Source organism: Sciurus vulgaris (assembly GCF_902686455.1).
Source record: "Sciurus vulgaris genome assembly, chromosome: 19".
NCBI classification, from domain to species: domain Eukaryota; kingdom Metazoa; phylum Chordata; class Mammalia; order Rodentia; family Sciuridae; genus Sciurus; species Sciurus vulgaris.
Genome location: NC_136480.1, coordinates 15,335,610 through 15,354,952, shown reverse-complemented (window position 1 = coordinate 15,354,952; position 19,343 = coordinate 15,335,610). Strand labels below are relative to the sequence as shown.

General features: G+C 46.5%; 1 protein-coding gene across 5 annotated transcripts in view; it reads left to right on the top strand.

Annotated features, from left to right (window-relative positions):
- Nucleotides 1-19,112, top strand: part of LOC306650301 (contactin-4) — a 953,963-nt gene extending 934,851 nt beyond the window's left edge. For all 5 annotated transcript variants that reach the window (XM_079122191.1, XM_079122188.1, XM_079122189.1 and 2 more), the window contains 7 exons: nucleotides 64-134; nucleotides 1,394-1,628; nucleotides 4,455-4,567; nucleotides 5,070-5,256; nucleotides 5,685-5,797; nucleotides 14,705-14,873; nucleotides 16,930-19,112. In XM_079122191.1, the coding sequence (XP_078978317.1) occupies nucleotides 64-134; nucleotides 1,394-1,628; nucleotides 4,455-4,567; nucleotides 5,070-5,256; nucleotides 5,685-5,797; nucleotides 14,705-14,873; nucleotides 16,930-17,030 (989 nt within the window). In that variant the 3' untranslated portion in view covers nucleotides 17,031-19,112. The remainder of the gene's footprint in view (nucleotides 1-63; nucleotides 135-1,393; nucleotides 1,629-4,454; nucleotides 4,568-5,069; nucleotides 5,257-5,684; nucleotides 5,798-14,704; nucleotides 14,874-16,929) is intronic.
- The last annotated feature ends 231 nt before the right edge of the window (nucleotides 19,113-19,343 follow it).

Genomic DNA, 19,343 nt, shown 5'->3' with positions numbered 1-19,343 from the left:
AGACTTCCTGGTCCTCAGCTGCCATTACCATGTGATATAACTTGTTTTCTGTCTCCTGTGCAGTCCCCGAAGTCACCCCAGCCAACGTCAGTGGTGGTGGAGGCAGCAAATCTGAATTGGTCATCACCTGGGAGGTAAATGAACCACAGGACACGAGGGCCATGTATTTGTCTGGGCCATTGTATTTTTTCGAACGTAGCTGGGAAGCCTCCTCTTCTGTTCTGAGCAGCTAGAATCCCTTTGAGTACCAAGACTTCCTCTCACCCAGCTCATGGGTAGCAGGGAATGCAGGGGCTTGCCCATCGATTGTGGAGGCAAGTTTTAATTTGATTCATCAAATTAAAAACGGTCAGGAAAGGGAAGACAACGCAAGTAAAAAGAAAGGATTTAAAGGAAGGGTTCAAAGAAAACCAGATTTTTCTTTTCTCCCCGAATTGCTACATGGCCGGTTGATTTAAAGCATCTGCCAGCAATAGATTCGGTGCACCCACTTGCTTGCCTGGCAGTCGGTCTTGCTGCTGGATTATGAGTTTTAAAAAAATAAAAAAAATAAAAACAACCTGGAGGAAGGTTAGTCACCAATTTATTAAAAATTGATTTTGGAGAGAGATGGTTGGGAGCTTCAGAAAAAGGGTCCTTTAATGTTTTTGAAAGATCCTAGACTGCAGCTGGAAAAATGAAATCGTTTCCTTGCCTCCGAGCGCCAGCAGCCAAAGAAATCCCTCAGCGCCTGGGGCTGAGCTCCTCTGCTCTGAGCAGGAAGATCTTGCCTGAGCCAGAGGCCCCCGTGGCTCCCGTGGCTGATTCGCCTCTTGCGCGCTGGAGGGAAATCCGCATTAGACAGCCCACGTGGGAAGGGGTGGCTCTTCAGTCAACTATCGGCTTTCTTTCCCAGTCCCATTTCCAACTCTTTCAGAGTTGGGGGTGACCATCAGAGTCCAAGTGTCCACTGCAGATTTAGGTTTGGTTTGGTTTGGTTTGTTGGTACCAGGGATTGAACTCAGGGGCACTCGACCCCTGAGCCACCTCCCCAGCCCTAATACGTATTTTATTTAGAGACAGGGTCTCCCTGAGTTGCTTAGCAGCTTTGTCCTTGCTGAGGCTGGCTTGGAACTCGCGATCCTCCTGCCTCAGCCTCCCGAGCTGCTGGGGTGACAGGTGTGCGCCCCCACGCCCAGTTAGATTCAGTTTTTTAAGCCTGCCATCAATCTCAAATCTCCTGAATATCTGAGGTCCACTATTGGCTCAGCCTAAGTTTAAAAAAACCTTTGATATAATAGCATAAAAATAATAAGATGGGGGAAGAAGGTAGACAAAAATGTTGGTACATGTGTGGTTTTAACTTAGGGGTCCAGCTGCCGTGATTCCTGAGGCCGCCTCCCTTCTTCCCCAGACAGTGCCTGAGGAGCTACAGAACGGCAGAGGCTTTGGGTACGTGGTGGCCTTCCGGCCCCACGGGAAAATGATCTGGATGCTGACGGTGCTGGCCTCGGCCGACGCCTCCAGATACGTGTTCAGGAACGAGAGCGTGCGCCCCTTCTCTCCGTTCGAGGTGAAGGTGGGCGTCTTCAACAACAAAGGGGAAGGCCCCTTCAGCCCCACCACGCTGGTGTACTCTGCAGAGGAAGGTATGGCGGGCGCCCCCTGGAGGCCAGGCGTTTCTTCAGTTCTCGAGCAACGTTCCTTTCAGGATGGACAGTCCACTTAGGATGCCCAAAACGCACTAATCAGAGGTGTATCCGGATTTGAGAAAAGCCTGATGTGGAAAATGTGGTGCGTGCCGGGCGCGCTGGCGCGGGCCTGTCAGCCCAGCGGCTCCGGAGGCTGAGGCAGGAGGATCTCAAGTTCAAAGTCAGCCTCAGCAACCTTGCGAGGCCCTAAGCAGTTTAGAGAGACCCCAACTCTTAAAAAAAAAAAAAAGGACTCGGAATGTGGCTCAGTGGTTAAGCACCCTTGCATTCAATCCCTGGTACCAAAGAAATTTAAAAAGGATGTGGTTCATTATCAAAAGATCTGTCTGAAACTACTGTATATAAAAATGCATCCGTGGTTGGCCATTACTGATTATGTTACTGAGGGCCCCAATTCCAAGTGCCGATCTTGCCTCTCTCTCTCCTTACACATATGTTATTGCTTTTTAAATTTTTTTTATCCCCTTAAGTGCATAGCAAAGTAGAAATGGGCATTTCCTGCCACTATGTCTGTTTTTATAACCAGCACTATGCTTACTTATCCTCTTGCATGGTCCCCATGATCCTGGGAGCGGCTCTGTGCTTTTTTTTTTTTTTTTTTTTTTTTTTTTTTGGTACCAGGGATTGAACTCAGGGGCACTCAACCACTGAACCACATCCCCAGCCCAATTTTGTATTTTATTTAGAGACAGGGGCTCACTGAGTTGCTGAGCACCTCGCTGTTGCTGAAGCTAGCCTTGGATTCCCAATCCTCCTGTCTCAGCCTCCCAAGTCACTGGAATGACAGGCATGTGCCATTGCACCTGGCTTCTCTTTGCTGTTTTAAAGGTGATGTTCAGAATGGGACCACATGGAAAGATCTGGAAGTAGAGAGTTTACTTTGGAGTTGGTGAAGATGTGATAAAGTCTTTTCCCCCCAAAGAGAAACCATGTCTTAGGTTCAGCAGTTCTCCATCACCTCTGCTTGGCCTCCATCACCTCTGCTTGGCCTCCATCACCTCTGCTTGGCCTCCATCACCTCTGCTTGGCCTCCATCACTTCTCCTTGGCCTCCATCACCTCTGCTTGGCCTCCATCACCTCTGCTTGGCCTCCATCACTTCTCCTTGGCCTCCATCACCTCTGCTTGGCCTCCATCACCTCTGCTTGGCCTCCATCACCTCTGCTTGGCCTCCATCACCTCTGCTTGGTCTCCATTACCTCTCCTTGGCCTCTATCACCTCTCATTAGCCTCTATCACCTCTCTTTGGCCTCCATCACCTCTCTTTGGCCTCCATCACCTCTGCTGGGCCTCCATCACCTCTCTTTAGCCTCCGTCACCTCTCCTTGGCCCCCATCCACCTCAGCCCTCCCAGACTTCCTTGCATTCTCTATGCCCCAACCACATCCTTCAGTTACCCTGATGCCTCAGCTGCCCCCATCCCCTGTCTTGCCCACCCTGGGAACTCACACTCATCCTCAAGCCCCAACTTGAACAACCAAGGCCTGTCTGATTCCCCTGGCCAGCCGAGGGCAGGAAGTGCTCCCTTCCCTCCCGGTAGTCTGTTATCATGGCCGTGGTCATGCTCAGTCCTTGCACATTCCTCTGTGATGACACAAGCCCACTCTCTTGCAAATGCTGGACCATGGCTGCGTGTTCTCACGTGTGTCTCCTGAGGATGGGTCGTTGGAGTTCCTCCTGTGTGCCTGACACCTGTCAGTGCTGAATTCATTAACACCTAGATGGACCCTTCCATCATCATGGCTAGGTGGAGGTGTCCTGGTTCGACATTTCCTGGAGCGCAGGTGCATTCGGGTGGGGGTACATAAGATGACTGTAAGGGACACCCCATGAACTTTTAAAAGTATCCAAGAGGCAAGTATCGATTTGAGTTGCATTAGGAAAATATAGAGCTATCCCATCAAATGTAAGAGTTCATGAATATTATTACTTAGGACATGACTAAACTAGATTTTTCTTTCAAAAAACCATTCAAAGGGAAAACAAATCCTATACAAATGGTACATAGGATGAAATCTAGCAAAAATAACTGAAATTCGGGGAACAGTTGGTCCAGCTGTCCTTTGCAGCTGAGGACACAAATAACTTGGATAAACCTTGGCTAAATCTTGTCCAAGATGATGGAGATCTCAGCATGGAACTAAACTAGAGTTCAGTGCTCTGGAGTTTTAGTAAAGTCAGTTGACTCTTTTTTTTTTTTTTCCCTTTTCTTTCATGTTTTCATAATCCACTGACTAGAACTACTTCCTATGTCAAGTGTTAATTAAGAAAGTTCTAACCAGGCGTGGTGGCGCATGCCTGTCATCCCAGGGGCTTGGGAGGCTGAGGCAGGAGGATCACGAGTTCAAAGCCAGCCTCAGCCACTTAGGAAGCCCTAAGCAACCTAGTGAGCTGCTGTCTCAAAATAAAGATAGGCTGGGATTGTGGCTCAGTGGATAAGCAGCCCTGGTCTCAATCCCCAGTACCAAAAAGAAAAAAAGAAAGAAGTTCTATGTTGAAGGAATTGCTAGCTATGAAAACCCACTGGCTCTGGACTACTTCCGTACCACTCACCTTCAAACTGGGAACCAGAGACTTTGAGTGATTGCACTACCACCACCTCTGCGTGGTAATTGCTGCTTCTCTGCAGAATGAGGGTGTGGCTGACATCATTCAGGACACCTCTGTAACCCTGGATTCTTTGCACCTTAAAATGCACTCCATGTGTAGAAACTTGGGCTGATACAGCTGATAGAGTCATAGGTTTTATGTCCTTCCTCTCCAGAACCCAGCAAACCACCAGCCAGCATCTTCGCCAGAAGTCTTTCTGCTACTGATATCGAAGTCTTCTGGGCCTCCCCGCTGGAGAAGGATAGAGGGCGGATCGAAGGTTATGAGGTAGGCCGAGTGTGTGCCTGGGTCCGGATCCCTCAGGGGGGGTCTCCAGGACCCACTGTGTTGGGAAGCAACCTCCATTTCCATTCATAGCTCTCTGTTTTAGGGACCTGGCTTCTGGTTGACCATTCATGGAAGCACTAAATATTCAGATGGGAGTCTGTCCTCTGTCCTTGGGATACTCTAGTGGGATGTTCCGAGACTCACGCACTTTTAAGCATTTATGAACTCAGACCTGATCTGCCCAGCATCCCTTGGGCTCAGCCCAAGACCGGGAAAAGGCAGGAACAACCAGCAGGGGTTCTCAGTAAGACGCCAAAGACAAAAAAGGGGGCTTTCTTACTTTTGTGCGTAACGTCTCAGAACATGCAAAGCTCTGCTTGTGAATCGCTATAGAAAATGAACTCTAGTGTAAGAATCTGCATTAAAATAAAAAAGATTCCCCGATAACCTTGGGAATGTCCCCCGTGTCTGATTTCCGGCGTCTGTCTTTGTATCTTCTCAGGTTAAATATTGGAGACATGATGACAAGGAAGAAAATGCTAGAAAAATACGAACTGTGGGCAATCAGACCTCGACCAAAATCACCAATTTAAAGGGCAGCGCGCTGTATCACTTGGCCGTCAAGGCGTATAATTCCGCTGGGACGGGCCCCTCCAGCGCCACGGTCAATGTCACCACCAGAAAGCCACGTAAGAACTAACTCGCTCAGAAATATTTTGGGGGCTTCATCAAACCTGTCTCGGGTTCGTTCCCTTTCTCCACCTCTGATCATTTGCATACTAATTGGTATCATTAAGTGGCTTCAGATTCACCTCAGCATTCTAACTGAACCTTTCAGAACACCATGCCAAATTCATTGCTCCAGAGGACAGAAAGATAAATGTTTTTCTCCTCCCTGGGAAGGGCTACTTCTTTTAGCTATAAATGTTAGGCGACCAACTGAATCCTTTTCCATTTGCAAAGCCGTATCTCGTCAGATTTCAGTGACCTTGAAGACACATATTAGTGCAATAGCCCATTAAATTGCCTGCACTCTCAAATTCCGGTGAGGAAATATTCCTCAGAATCCATTGAGATTTAATAATCTGTGACTTCGTATATCTTAATTTTTTTATAGCACCCAGCCAACCTCCCGGAAACATCATATGGAATTCATCGGACTCCAAAATTATCCTGAATTGGGATCAAGTGAAGGCCCTGGATAATGAGTCGGAAGTAAAAGGATACAAAGTGGGTAATTTCTTGTGGCAAAGGCACCTAATTCTGCTGTTAAATGGTGACAGTGTCCTTCTGTGAATCATACCGTCCACGTTCTCATTTTGCCTGAGGATGCTTTCCTGGCCCCTTTAGAATCTCTGCCCCAGAGAGGTTTGGGCTAAGTTTTATAAATGTTCCCTAACAATTGGTCAGGACTTAGATAATGACCTGTGTTAGTCAGTTTTCCAATACTGTAACAAACACCCAAGATAATCTGCCTATAAAGAGAAAAGGTTTATTTCAGCTCAATGTTTTAGAGCTTTCAGTCTGTAGATAGATGACCCTGTGGCTTTAGGGCCTGGGGCAAGGCAGCCATCGTGGTAAAGCAAGCTATCATCAGGGCAGCTGAGAAGCAGAGAGAGAGAGGAAGAGACCAGGGTCCCAGGGTCCCTCTAAGAGAACACCCCCAATGATGTAAAACCTTCCATTAAGTCCCACCTCTTAAAATTTCCACCACCTCTCAATACTACCACAGGCTGAGGACCGCGGCTTTAGCACACAGACCTTTGGGAGACACTGAGCCAAGCCCGAGTGCCACCTAACCCATTAATCTCAGGCAGCACACATCAGCCATGGTTCCAGGCTGGTGGAGGAAGGCTGGTTAGGGGTCCTGAAGAAGCATTCTTCAACATTTCTCACCAGCTGCTTTGTTTCTGTCTCAGCCGTACCATTAAATCAAAAAGAGCAACTTCCCAATGTTACTCCTGGTTACTCACTTCTGCTCATGGGTGTCTGTAGCTAGGAAACTTCATCTATTTAGAAAAACAGACATTTTTAGAAAAGTTGTTTAGAGGAAAAAAAGAAGAAGAAGAAAATGGATGTAGCTTTGTTACCACAACCAGAAGAAGTCTTGACCTGGATGCGGCTTCCTCTTGTCTCCTGATAAGCTTCCCCAAAACCAGGGGCTAAAACAACCACCGTGTACAGTTTTCGTGGTTCTGAAATCCGGGCCGGGCCTGAGTGGGCCCTCCCCAGGCCTGGACTGGCTAAGGTGTTCCTGGCACACTTCAGGCTGCTCCCTGTCAATGGGTGGGTCCCTATCTGGTGAGGCCTCTCCCTGTGGGCGGCTCGGGATTCCTCAGAGTACGGCCATCTCCAGATAGTCAGACCCCTGGCCTGGTTTCTGGCTTCCAGGAGGAAAAAAGGTAAAGCTGCCCAGGACTTTAAAATCTAAGACTGAAAATGGCCACCGAGAATCCAGCTGTCAGTCAGAGAGAGGGGAACTGGACTCTACCCTTTGATGTAAGGACTAGAATCCATGTGCGGGGGAGAAGGAATCGGGGGCAGCCCTGTTTCTAGACCAGAGGATGCACTGGGAAGACTGTGGCCCATCGTCAGGCTTGGACACATTCCCTGAGGAATGAAGGAAGGAACTGAGGATACTTAGTTGGGTAAAATAAATAAATAAATAAAAATTTAAAAATCCCCAGGAGCATGATGCCCACTTCCAATATCCAAAGGGCTGTCATCAGGAATAACGAGTCTAATTGTTCCAGAAAGTTCCGAGGAAGTTTTAAACTATGGCCAATGAATGCAAACTCCATGGAGATAAATTTTGACTCCGTTTTCCTTTTTAACGGACAAAGCTCTTCAAAAAGGGACTTAGTGCAAAGAGAGGCAGAGCATTCTCTGTCACTGGAAATAAGCATCAGCTGTCTTCCCGCACGGTGAGACGTGAGAACAGGAAATACAGGGAGGAGATATAAATTATGTTCTATTCCATTTCCTCTCTAGTCCAGGAACGTCATGAGGAAGTGACTTTTAAAAGGGTTTTTAAGAAGCCATGAACATCCGGGCTATATTGACGGTGTGCTCTTGGCCTCTAGTGGTTTCCTATGAATTCCTGAAAAGAAAAGGTAGTTCTTTTGCCCATTTTGCCAGTCAGCTTTAAATGAAGTAGCCCAGGGTTTCCATTATCAAAGGAAAATTATGACCCCAAACCAACGATTTTGATTTTTTTTTTTTTTTCAAGTCGGAGAGCTTGGAAGTCAAAATTTTCTGGGGTCTTGCAAAATCCTCTTTCATGGATGACTCAGTAAATGAAAAAGCATTGCCAAGACCTTCCCCCTCGACGATGTAAATGGCAGAGGCCAGCTGGAGGGAGGCTACCGCCAGCTAAAGAGAGCGTCTTGCTATCAGAAGGGAGGAGCTGCAGGCCGTTCCTGCCTGTGTCACCTTGAGGAACAGGAGACACGGTGCCCAGTTATTGCCGACTTGAGAAAAACAGTAGGGGGAAAAATGGATTCTCCTCTATTTCAATTTCAAAATGTTGCCAACTCCTCGAATTTTGTTTTGTTTTGCTTTTTAACAACAAAAATATCGCCATTGTGGTGCTGATCAAGTGAAAGGGGTGTGCAGGCTGCGTTAAGCCCCCAGGCTGGTGGCCTGTCATGTTTTTATACAGATCGAAAATCAGGTCATGCTGTTGGACCTGCTTACGGAACCTGCACTGGGTGTTGACATGGGGGTGGGAGAATCTTGGAAAGTGGGACTAGAGAAGGCCTGGGAAGACCCTGCCTGGTAGGGACTATATTTCCTTCCTCCTTATGGCACAGTGACTTGGAGTCCCATCATAGCAGAATATGACCTCATCTGCAAACCTTTTTATGGAATCCTTTTGCAAAAGCAAACTCTGGGGGCTGGGGTACAGTCATGGCAGCTCAGTGGTCGAGCATACAGAAGACCCTGGATTCAATCCCCAGCACACCCCTCCAATCCCCCAAATCCAGATTCTTTTGGGAGGGTCACCTAGTAGCAGAGAGCGATAGGACACCCATCGCTTGGCTCTCTCTTGGCTGTGTGACTTTAGGTAAATCACTTAAACTCTCTGGGACTGCATTTTCTTTTTTTGTTAAGGAGAAATTGCTAGTATGTTCATTTTTTCTCTGACCCTTTGCATATCTGTTCTCTATCCCTGTGACTCTTGCCCCAGACATCCTTAACCAGGGGCTCATTCTTCAGCTCTGAGCTTAGAAGCCTTCCTGCTGGTCAGAGTGGAGGGATTGGGGGTTTTTGTTTGTTTGTTTGTTTTGGGGGGAGTTTGGGGAATTGGATCTAGGGGCACTTTACCTCTAAGCCACATCCCCAGTCCATTTTTATTTTTTATTTTGAGACAGGATCTCACTAAATTGCTGAGGGCTTTGCTCAGTTGCTGAGGCTGGCTTTGAACTTGTGATCCTCCTGCCTCAGCCTCCCAAGTTGCTGGTATTACAGGCATGTGCCACCACACCCAGCCACAGTGTTCTTTACCAGATTTTTTGAAGTACTTACCATCCTCTTTGGACGATTGTCATTAGTTGGTGGCTTGTGAATCCCCTAACTGTGGGCTTCCCAAGAGTGACTGGATCATCATCTGTCTCCATTGCTCCTCCCACCAAGACTACCTTCACTTCGGTCATGAGAGACATCTCATCTCCTTACTCCTCTTGGTGTGAAATCATGTGATATCATTTCTAGGATCGGTTTTATCGATGACCAAAGAGACATGGGGTTGGTCTAGGCTGGAAGATGAATGTGGAAAGAGTAGATATAAAAAAAAAAAAAAAGGAAGAAAGAAAGGAAGGAAGGAAAGGAGGAAGGAAGGAAGGAAGGAAGACCTTTGCAACTTTGGAGTTCTGACCAGGCTAACTGGGAAGATGATCTTGACCTTAATCACCACAACAAAGAAAAGTAAATGATTTAACCAAACCAAGGAAGAGAATGAAAAATCATAGTAATGACAGAGGTTAGTTCTTCCTCCTGGCTTTCCCTTATACCCTTTAGAACAGGTGGGAAAAGTAGTGTTAAAAAGGCAGAGAGCCACCGGGTCCCCAGGAACTGAGAAGTTCCACGCCTAAGCTCCTTCTCAGGCTGGTGCCAAAATGAAATTGATGGGCAGGGAGCAACCAGGCAAAATGCTCGCCAGACCTAGGACCATCCACCCCACCTTCTACAGATGTGGAAACTAAAGTCCCTTGAGCTCAGTGGCTTGGAGGGCTTGGAATTACCAGGGGCCGGGGATCCATAGACACTGCAGTTTGCTGCAGTGAACTGGGCCTAAAAGATCATAGACATTTTTGGAAGAAAAATCGAGTCACGATTATTATTTAGTTGGCACTTCTTGGTACACCTGCTCCCTCTCAGAAACTCTCCTCTCTGGGTAACATCTTTTCGAGAAAGCCCTTCTTGAATTTATGACCTCAGCCGAGGCTTTAATATACACAGGGAAGATTCGTTTGAGTAGCACAGCCTCACGCAGGGTGTGTCGGGGAATAAAACAGGTCTCCACCAACAAAGGGGCGTTTGACCTCCCAGAAGTGATCTGTGGGCTTGGCGTAGGGTTGGGGGAGACTATTTTTGTGTTGATAGAAACAGCATAAGCAGAGGAACAAAGACCAGAGAGCTTCCATCCTGGGATTGCTTCCATCCTGAGCGGCAGACTCCGTCCCATAACCCAGCTGCTGGGTCCAGACGGTTTTTTTCCAAAAATGGTTTTGTGCTAGTTCACTGTGACTTCTAGATCCAAGACTGCACAAAGGCGCCTGCGTGTGGGGAAGTTTGTGTTGAAGCAAGTGTCGCTGATGTGAATGTCCAGTGTGGGAAAGGCTGTAGAAACCTCAGGCAGGGACAGCCCAGGAAAGACAGAGGTCAGAACAGACGGTCATAGGGGACACATGCTGAGCCTCTGCTCTCCCACTCGATATCCCCCTTCTTTTGAGGCTGGGACAAGAGAAGGCAGGTTTTTAGACTTCCTGAGGTACATGGCAAGGCATCTCACTGCAGCCGGAGCAGACGCTGTATGATTGCCACCGGACACTTGTGTGTGTGAGAGATGAGATCTCAGGAAACCCACCGGATACCGTTTTTATAGGCTGAATAAAGTGTGGGTCTGATGGCAGTGGGAAGAATTGATCTTTGATAGAGAGTTTGACTCATTAAAAATAGCTATTCAATGAATCAAATATAGTCTGTAAAAGTTAGGAAAAAATAATAATAATAAATAGCTATTGTATTGCCAGGCTGGGGATGTGGCTCGGTGGTGAAGTCCTTGCCTGCCATGTGCGAGGCCCTGGGTTCAATCCACAGCTCCTCCTCTAAAAGGTTTTTATATTAAACTTAACCTTTCCCTAATTCAGTTTTCGTCCTAAACCCTGAAGGTGTTGGGATATGGGCTTGTTTTTTCTTTTCTTTTTTTCTTTTTTCTTTTTTTTTCCTCTTTGACTAAACTGTCTACGGCCCTGAGATCTCTGCATGGGCGGGAGTCTGAATAGCAGAAGTTGACTCTAGACTCTCTGAGTCCCAGAACATTCTGTCGGCACAAGTCTTCAAGGTGCCTTATTTATGACACCTGAGTTAACCGGGAGGACCTCTGGTCTCGGTGTGGCAAATTAAACTGCCAGCAGAACCAGGCAGGTGACATAAGCAGGTCACGTCTCCTTTTAACGAATATCATAAAGACCTGCGCGAAGCACTCTTCTGAGCCATCTTAACTTCATAATAACCCATTCAGGGGGAAATTCCCTTTCTAGAATTTAGTGCCCTCATTTTACAGAGAAAGAACTGTGCCGAAGTCACCGAGCTAAGATGTCAGAGACCTGGGGTCAGAACACAGCATCATGGGCAACAGGGACTTCAGTCACTGGACATTCTACTGTCAGAATAGAGCAATTGCTAATAAAGTCCTGCAAAGAAAAATTAATCAGGGTGGGACACTGGAGAGAGCCAGGGCACAAACAGGAGAGACTTCATATTTTATATAAAGACCAAGAAAAGTCACTCTGGAAGTGGCATTTCAATTGGACCTTGAAAGAAAGGAGGAGCGTCCCTGGCAGCTCTCTGGGAAAGCATTCCAAGTACAGCAGACAGGAGGTGCAAAGGTCCTGAGGTCACAGGTGCCAACCTAACCAAGTGGCAAGTTTTGGAGTCTCCAGCAGCCTGCAGAGTCTGTGACTATCCAGGGTGGCAATGACTTCTCAGCTCCAATTGTTGCCAGACAGGAAGGGAGACGAGCGTGTTTGTGCTGCTATAATAGAATACCTGAAATTGGGCAGTTGATTGACATCTCCAAGTCTCAGTGCTCATGTCTGGAATCAGAGTCACAGTGTCTGCTTCGCGTGGTCATCTACCTAAACATTAAGAATCTATCCGACGTCCCGTAGTAGAAACAGTCATTGCTGGCTATTATTATCCTTATTCCTGCAAACCCACACCTTCTCCCTGTCTCCCTTAGTGAATTCAAAGACAGCCTTCAAACCCATCAGCTGAACCAAGAGTTTGGTGTAAATAAAGGTTTTTCAGGTCCTTTTTTAAGGTTTTGCCACGGTCCCTAATATTGCAAGATTGAGAAGCAGGGCTGATAAGAGGTCTGCTCTTTTCCTGGAAATGTTTCTTCTGGATTTATATCTGAAACGAGTTGAATTCTCTGAGCGGTTGCAAGGACCCGAGGTAAATCACAGAAGCAATTTATTCCTCCAAGCCAGATGTGACCTTGCATCCCATCAGCAAGCCCATTCTCCTGAAGGGCTGCTTTGAGAAGCTTTGACACTCCTGGATGTGCCTGCGGATTTATTGGAGCTTGATCGTTAGCAAGGGATGCCGAGCCGGGTACAAATGATGCTCCGGGGTGGGAGGGGGGTGGGGTGCTTATGAATCTTTCCACCTTAAGGAAATTGCGTTTCTACCTTGTATTAGAGAGACAGGATTTACGGTGACAAAATGCCAGGGAACAAATGGGAACCAAATGATTTTAAGGATATTTTTATGCATTTCACTTAAGTTTGGTTTGGTCTTGAGATAGAAAAGTGACCTTCTGTCTCTACCCTCGACCACTCAGCATGTGTAGGGGGTCTTGGGGAAAAGAGGAGCCAGTCTGTGGGTCTCAGAGCGGGACCCCTGGCCCAGCAGCATTGGTATTAGCCGAGAGCTTCTTAGAACTGCCAGTGTTCAGACCCCAGCCCAGGTCTGCTCGGGAGACTCTGGGAAGGGGCCCCTGCAGTCTTTGTTTTATGAGTTCTCCAGGTAATTCTGATGTAGGCTCCAATTTGAGAGCCACTAACGTAGCCCACGATGCCCTTCCCGTTTTGATGTTATCAGAGGATCTTGTTTTTAAACAAGTCCCAGCCACTCGGGAGGCTGAAGCAGGAGGATCTCAAGTTCAAGGCCAACCTCTGCTACTTAGTGAAACCCTGTCTCAAAATCAGAAATGAAAAGGTTCTGGGGATGTAGCTCAGCAGAAGAGCATCCTAGGTTCGAATCCCTCCTGTATCTATGCATTCTATCTTATTTTCTTGACCTCTGTGGGGTCTCACTCAGGCAGCTGGTGCGGACCTGGATCACGGTCTCACCTCTTTCCTATTCAGACGTTGGCCTGGCTCCTCCTCCACTGTGGGACTGTCGGCTGCATCCCTGGTCTCTACCTCCTCCGCCAGTAGCACCTGTTGTGGCCACCAAAACCGTCTGCAGGCAGTGCAGTGCCTCAGTGTGAGGTCACCCCCCACCCCGGCTGAGCATCCAGGTCTGAAACATCAGTACCCACACTTGCCCAGAGCGGCATGTCAGAGCTGAGAGCACCCCCCACCTGAAGTGGCCCTATCTCGTCACCGTCGTGGGAGACTGCAGAGGGTGGGCCGGAGCAGCCTCAGAGCGTGGGTTTAGGAATCCTCACCCTGCCGCTGGCCAGCTCCATGGGATCTCTCTGCCTCGATTTCCCCTTCTGTGAAAAGGAGTTGCAGTGGCCGTCTTGGAGGACTGTAGTGACCATTAAACCTGGTGCTGTTGATGAAGTGCCTCTGGACCTCCGAAGCACTTTCAGGACAGGGACCAACATGATCCTTGCTGAATAGAAAAAGTTAGACCCGTCTTCCAGGCCTTCCCCTCTCCCAGGCCTTCCTGTCCCGGCCCTGGTGGGTGTGCTGCTGATCAGAGCCGGCAGTCGCAGGCAGGTGAAGGTGTGTCCAGGGGTGCTCTCTAGCCACCTCACCAAATAAGTCACAGCCTGCTCTAGGGAGCTCTCCCTCTCGTCGCCGTGACCACATCACCTGATGAGAGCACCTTAGAGCAGGGAAAGTTTATTTGGGGCTCACGGTTTCAGGCGCCTCAGTGCATAGACAGCCACCTGGATTGCTCTGGGCCCAAGGTGAGGCAGCCCACCCTGGCAGAAGGGTGTAGAGAGGGAAGCTGCTCAGCTCAGGGCAGCAGGAAGCGGGAGGGGAGATGCCTCAGGAAGATGCACCCCCCAGGGCACACCCCAGTGACCAGCTCCTGCAGCCGCGCCCCCTGCCTAGAGTCACCACCCCGCCAGTCCATTCCCCAGCGTGGACGCGTTGGGTCATGGCTACCATAACCTAATCATTCACCTCTGAATATTCCTGTATTAACAGGAGCTGTGGGGGACACCTCATCTCCAAACTCAAAACCCTGGGCAGGGGGACCCGGAAAAAAAGGGGGTTCAATCCCAGAGCTATTTGCATGTCACAGATGTTTCCCGAGTGACAGTGATGCCTTTTCTCCACATAGCATGGTGAAAGGGGGTCCTAGGTTGGGGGAAGACTGTTGGCTTTCTCGTTCCAAAATCTCCCTGAGCTGAGATGCCCCTCCTCTGTAATTCATGAGAACGGTCATCTGCCAGGTGTCTCTTGGGCTGTGGTCCCTGCCGCAAATGTCTCATTCCCATTAAGGCTTCAGAGGTGCTATTTCTTCCTTGGAGCCAGGTCCTCCCTGTGCAATCTTGGAAATACCCAGAGAGGTGGGCTATTGTCCCCATCTTACAGGTTAGAGAAGGGAGACCAGAGGGGTGACGGTCTCTGTGTTTCACTGGTACTGCAGGTGGAAGCAGATGCATACCCCATCTCGGGGGTCTTTGTGAGGACAGCCAGGTGACACCTGTTCTTTCTGTACCGGCAGGTCTTGTACAGATGGAACAGACAAAGCAGCACATCTGTCATCGAGACAAATAAGACATCCGTAGAGCTTTCTCTACCTTTCGATGAGGATTACATAATAGAGATCAAGCCATTCAGTGACGGAGGAGACGGAAGCAGCAGCGAACAAATCCGAATTCCAAAGATATCAAGTAAGCATCTTCCTCCAAAGACGGTAGCATGTAGTCTCCCGTGAAACCGTGTAATTCAGTGTCTTTATCTGAAAACATTTTAAACTGAACACTCTTGATGCTGGACGGGTGTGTGTCAGGGCACAAATACATAGGGCCGCACATCCTTAAGAGCATTTTCAAACCCATTGAACAGAATGCGTGAGACTGCTCTAAGTTTATTTTTTATGTGTTCATGTTCTTTTTATGTGTTGTGAGCAAATGCATTCAATTCTGTAGAATTGTAGAGACGGAAGTCAGGGTCCAGGTTGGTGGTGGCTGGCCGGGAGGGGCAGCGGTTTAATAGACATTGGGGGGACTGGGGATATAGCTCAGTTGGTAGAGTGCCTGCCTCGCAAGCACAAGGCCCTGGGTTCAATCCCCAGCACCGCAAAAAAAAAAAAAAAAAAAAAAAAAAAAGACATTGGGTTTCCATCTGGGGTGATGAGAAATTTCTAGAAATAGTGATGCTGGCCAAAGGGGACTTCAGCTAAAGGCACTGCTTTGTACGCTTTAAACTGGTTACAGTGGTCACTTTTCTGCTTTGTGTATTTTATCACAATACAGAAGAAAGATTGCTGTTGGATATCCAGTGTAGATTGTCACCAGCCTTTGGATTTAGCAGCCTGGAGATCAGGGGTTCACTGCAGGCTGTAGATTTCCAAGCCACCAGTGGAGAGGTGGTATTTTAAATCATAAAGGAAAATCCTCACCATAGTGTCCTGAGTTTTAGCTCTGAGTGTCCCTCTGCTCAGGGTCCATACGTTTAACCAATGACCTATTATGTCTTACGGGCACCAAATAACAGTTAAGTCTCCATGAAGCGATTTTAATCGCCCTTACAAGATTTGGGCACCTCAAATCAGGAGAGGAAAAGCTCACTGGCCGTTTTACCTTTCCTCTGACATGTGTTTTGTTTAGTTTAGATTTAGTAAGTGTTTGCTAATAGTAAAGGACTTTGGTATAAAGCTGAGGCTCCCCAAGAGCCAAGCTCAGGAACCTAGGTGTGGTTCCTTATGGGGTTTAATGACAGCTTTATTTTTGCATTATTTTTGCATTCCATTGTGTTTCAAAAACCCAAGGGAGGGAGGCCAGGAATGAGCTCAATGCTGGAGTGCTTGCTTAGCACACAGGAGGCGGTGGGTTCAATCCCTAGGATCGCAAAAATAAAAATAAAATAGAAAATAAATTAACCTAGGGTGATTGAGTATAGACTTCAGCAAACAAGATCTCTAGCTTTGGTTTAAAGGAAGCCAGGTTTTTGTTGAGAGGTAGGTGTAACCTCCGGGCCACGGAAACACAAGATCAGGGGTTCGCTTATCTCACTGTGTTAAAATCTAACCACATGCTTTCTTATCACTGCAAGGACCCATCAGGAAAATTTTTAAAAAAGATTGCGATTACTTTGTTTGGAGAAAGGGGTCGTATTTTGATTCCCAATTCTGCTGTTCGATAACCAGGCAATCTTAGACACGGTATTACCTCTTTGGTCCCCAGATCCCACAACCATTCAGTGGAGTCACTAACCTCTTGGGAGAGGTTTTTGTAAGATTTAAATGTCATTTTGATCAGCACCCAGCACCAAGGTACAGATCAAAAGGGAGTGGTGATTTTTTTTTTTTTTTTTTGGTCAAACCGGTAATATTGCAATTGCTAAGTTCAAAGCCAGCCTCAGCAACTGAGCAAGACCCTCAGCAACCGAGCAAGACCCTGTCTCTAAATAAAAATAAATAAATAAAAAGGGCTGGGGATGTGGCTCTGTGGTTAAGCATCCCTGGGTTTGATTCCTGGTACCAAAAAAGAAGAAGCAAAGAAAGAGAAGAAATTTCTTCCCACCTTACACATTGATGGCCTTATTTTACAACAGACTTGCAGGGAATTCCTGGCACCTGCTCCCAGGTTGATAGCCAGGTAGTGACAGGGATGACAGAGGCACTGGAGATCCTTTTTCACTTGGTGAAGCCCGCGGCCTCTCCGTCCCCTGGAGTGACCTTGCTGGGGGGAAGGCCTGCTGAGTGGATCCCTTCTCTCTTTGCAGATTCCTACGCTCGAGGATCTGGGGCTTCCACTTCGAACGCATGTACCCTGTCAGCCATCAGCACCATCATGATCTCCCTCACAGCCAGATCTAGTTTATGACGAAAGTTCTCGCAAGGACTTGCTGTTTATACTATAAGCAACATTTAGCTAGTTGTTTTGAAGACACCCAGTACTAAGTAATATTGTTGTTCGAGTACATCTTATTACTGGAAAAAAAAAATGTTTTTTGCTTCTTTAGGAATGGCATTATACAGTACTTCCTCAAAGCAAATCTAGCTTTGTCTGAAGTTTCTTTGGAAACTCTGCAATGCACTGAAGACATCTGTAATATGATGTTACCAAAGCAGTTTACATGTCCTTATATGCATATTTTTTATTATATATTTAGTGTTTTATAGAATTTTTTAAAGTTAACATATAATGTAGATATTAATTTTTTCCTCTGCTGTAAAATGCTATGAGCAACACAACCATACAATTATGATTTGAAAATACTTCCTTTAAAGACAGAGTTGGAAACTCATCTTGGTAAATACATTGCAAATTACTTGTACAGTTTTACAAGGCTCTAGTGGCAAAACGACTTGGTCTCTGAAACCAAGGCTGCTGTACATAAATTACTCTCTGAATGGTTAATGCATTGAATCAAGTCCTCTTGACACGTATCATACGGTTTCTTGCCCCCAGTGTGAGTTTTGTTGTTCAACAGAACTTGAGATGGTTTCAGGAATGGTTGCAGATCTCAAAAGCTAAACTTTTTGGCCCAGAGGCATCTTGTACAATATTCTCACCCCTGAATTTATCATCGTATGGTTAAGACTTTTCTTTTCACTCAACTAAGTTAACCTTGTCTTCGTAGTAGCATTATCTTAGACATCAAATTTGAACTTGCATAGCCTGTAGTAACATAGACCCAAAGTTACTATAGTCAGCCAAGTCTTTTCAAAGGATAAAAATAATAATAATAATTTTACTATCTTTCCATGTATCTTTTTGGAATGTAAATTTTAAAAGAAGATGTCAATTCTCCATCAATGGTTTCATAATTTCTTTGCGCAATTTCTTACATATGCTATGTCTCTCTGTGTAATAATAGAGCCCTTGTTTTGAATCACAGTCATTTATGCAGTTTGGAAGATTTCTCCTGTTCCAGCAAAATAATTGCTGCAACGAATTTTTCATATGACTCTATAAAAGATCTTTAGTACAACTGTCTGGTATCTTGATGATGCTCTTGCTTTGCAGTAGCTAGCCGGGTTGCTTTATGAGCTTTACCTTCTAAGTCTCAAAATCACACGTTGGAAAATGACAATATCAGCAAAATCATATTCTTATCAAAAGAGCTATTTGTTATAATGGGAGAGGTTTTGTAAACGGGCACTCGTGGAATGGTACTATAAAAGCTAATGAAATTTTCTATAAAAACTTTGACTTGTAAACACACTGCCGCCTTCTCTTCTTTCTCAGAGATCTCTCAAAATTTGCCTGTCATTGATCGGTTTTGTTTACCAAGAATACAAGTTAAACTTTTCAACTTCTAGTTACAGTGATCCAAGAGAGTCACGATCAGGAGTCCACTTGTGTAAAAATCAGGTAACTGGGAAAAAAAAAAAAATATATATATATATATATATTGTCAGTATTTCAAGCTGTGTTCCTTTCTTAGTTTGATATGGTTACTTCTCTGTTCAAATAAAATAAAATTTAAAATCACATGCAAAAAAAAAATCAACAAAATCATAAAACGAATTAAAAAAATGGCACCCCAGGTAGTTCCCACCCCCCCCCAGTGTAAATGATATTAACCAGTGATCTAGCATATGTAATCTTTTTTTAAAAGGTATTGTTAATAAATATTCTGTCATTTGTAAAGATTCTTGTCTGTTGGGAGCATTTTTCCTGCCTGCCTGTCAGGGAATCTGTTAGCTCACCTTTGTGCTAGTCTTAATCTGGGATCAGAGAGGGACTCAAAAGTCTCTGGCCGTGACCCAAAGATAGACAACCCAGCGTTGTCCCTTACCGATTGACAACCCTGGAGACACCATTTCACATCCTCCTTGGAAGGTGAGACGGTTAAAATCCACCAAGAAATGTCCTGAAGATCAGACTTGAACATTTCCTCTTGATGAGCTAAAGTCTTTTGTAGCTTTAATCTAAGTGCATCTGCTGTCCCTTCCTCCAGTGGCCTCATCTAAATCAGCTCAACTCTGGATCCAGCCTCTCTGAGCCCTCCCTGGTCCTCAGCCCTGCTTGGTCTCACCTCTGTGCCTTTTGGTCCCATGCTCATCCCTTCCCCTCATCCTCCTCCCCAGATCTCAACCATCCCAGGGTAGCTCTGGCTCCAGCTCATCTGTGAAGCCCACCCACATGCCAATCCTGAATTTGCAACCCTTCTGCTTTTTGGAAAGCTCT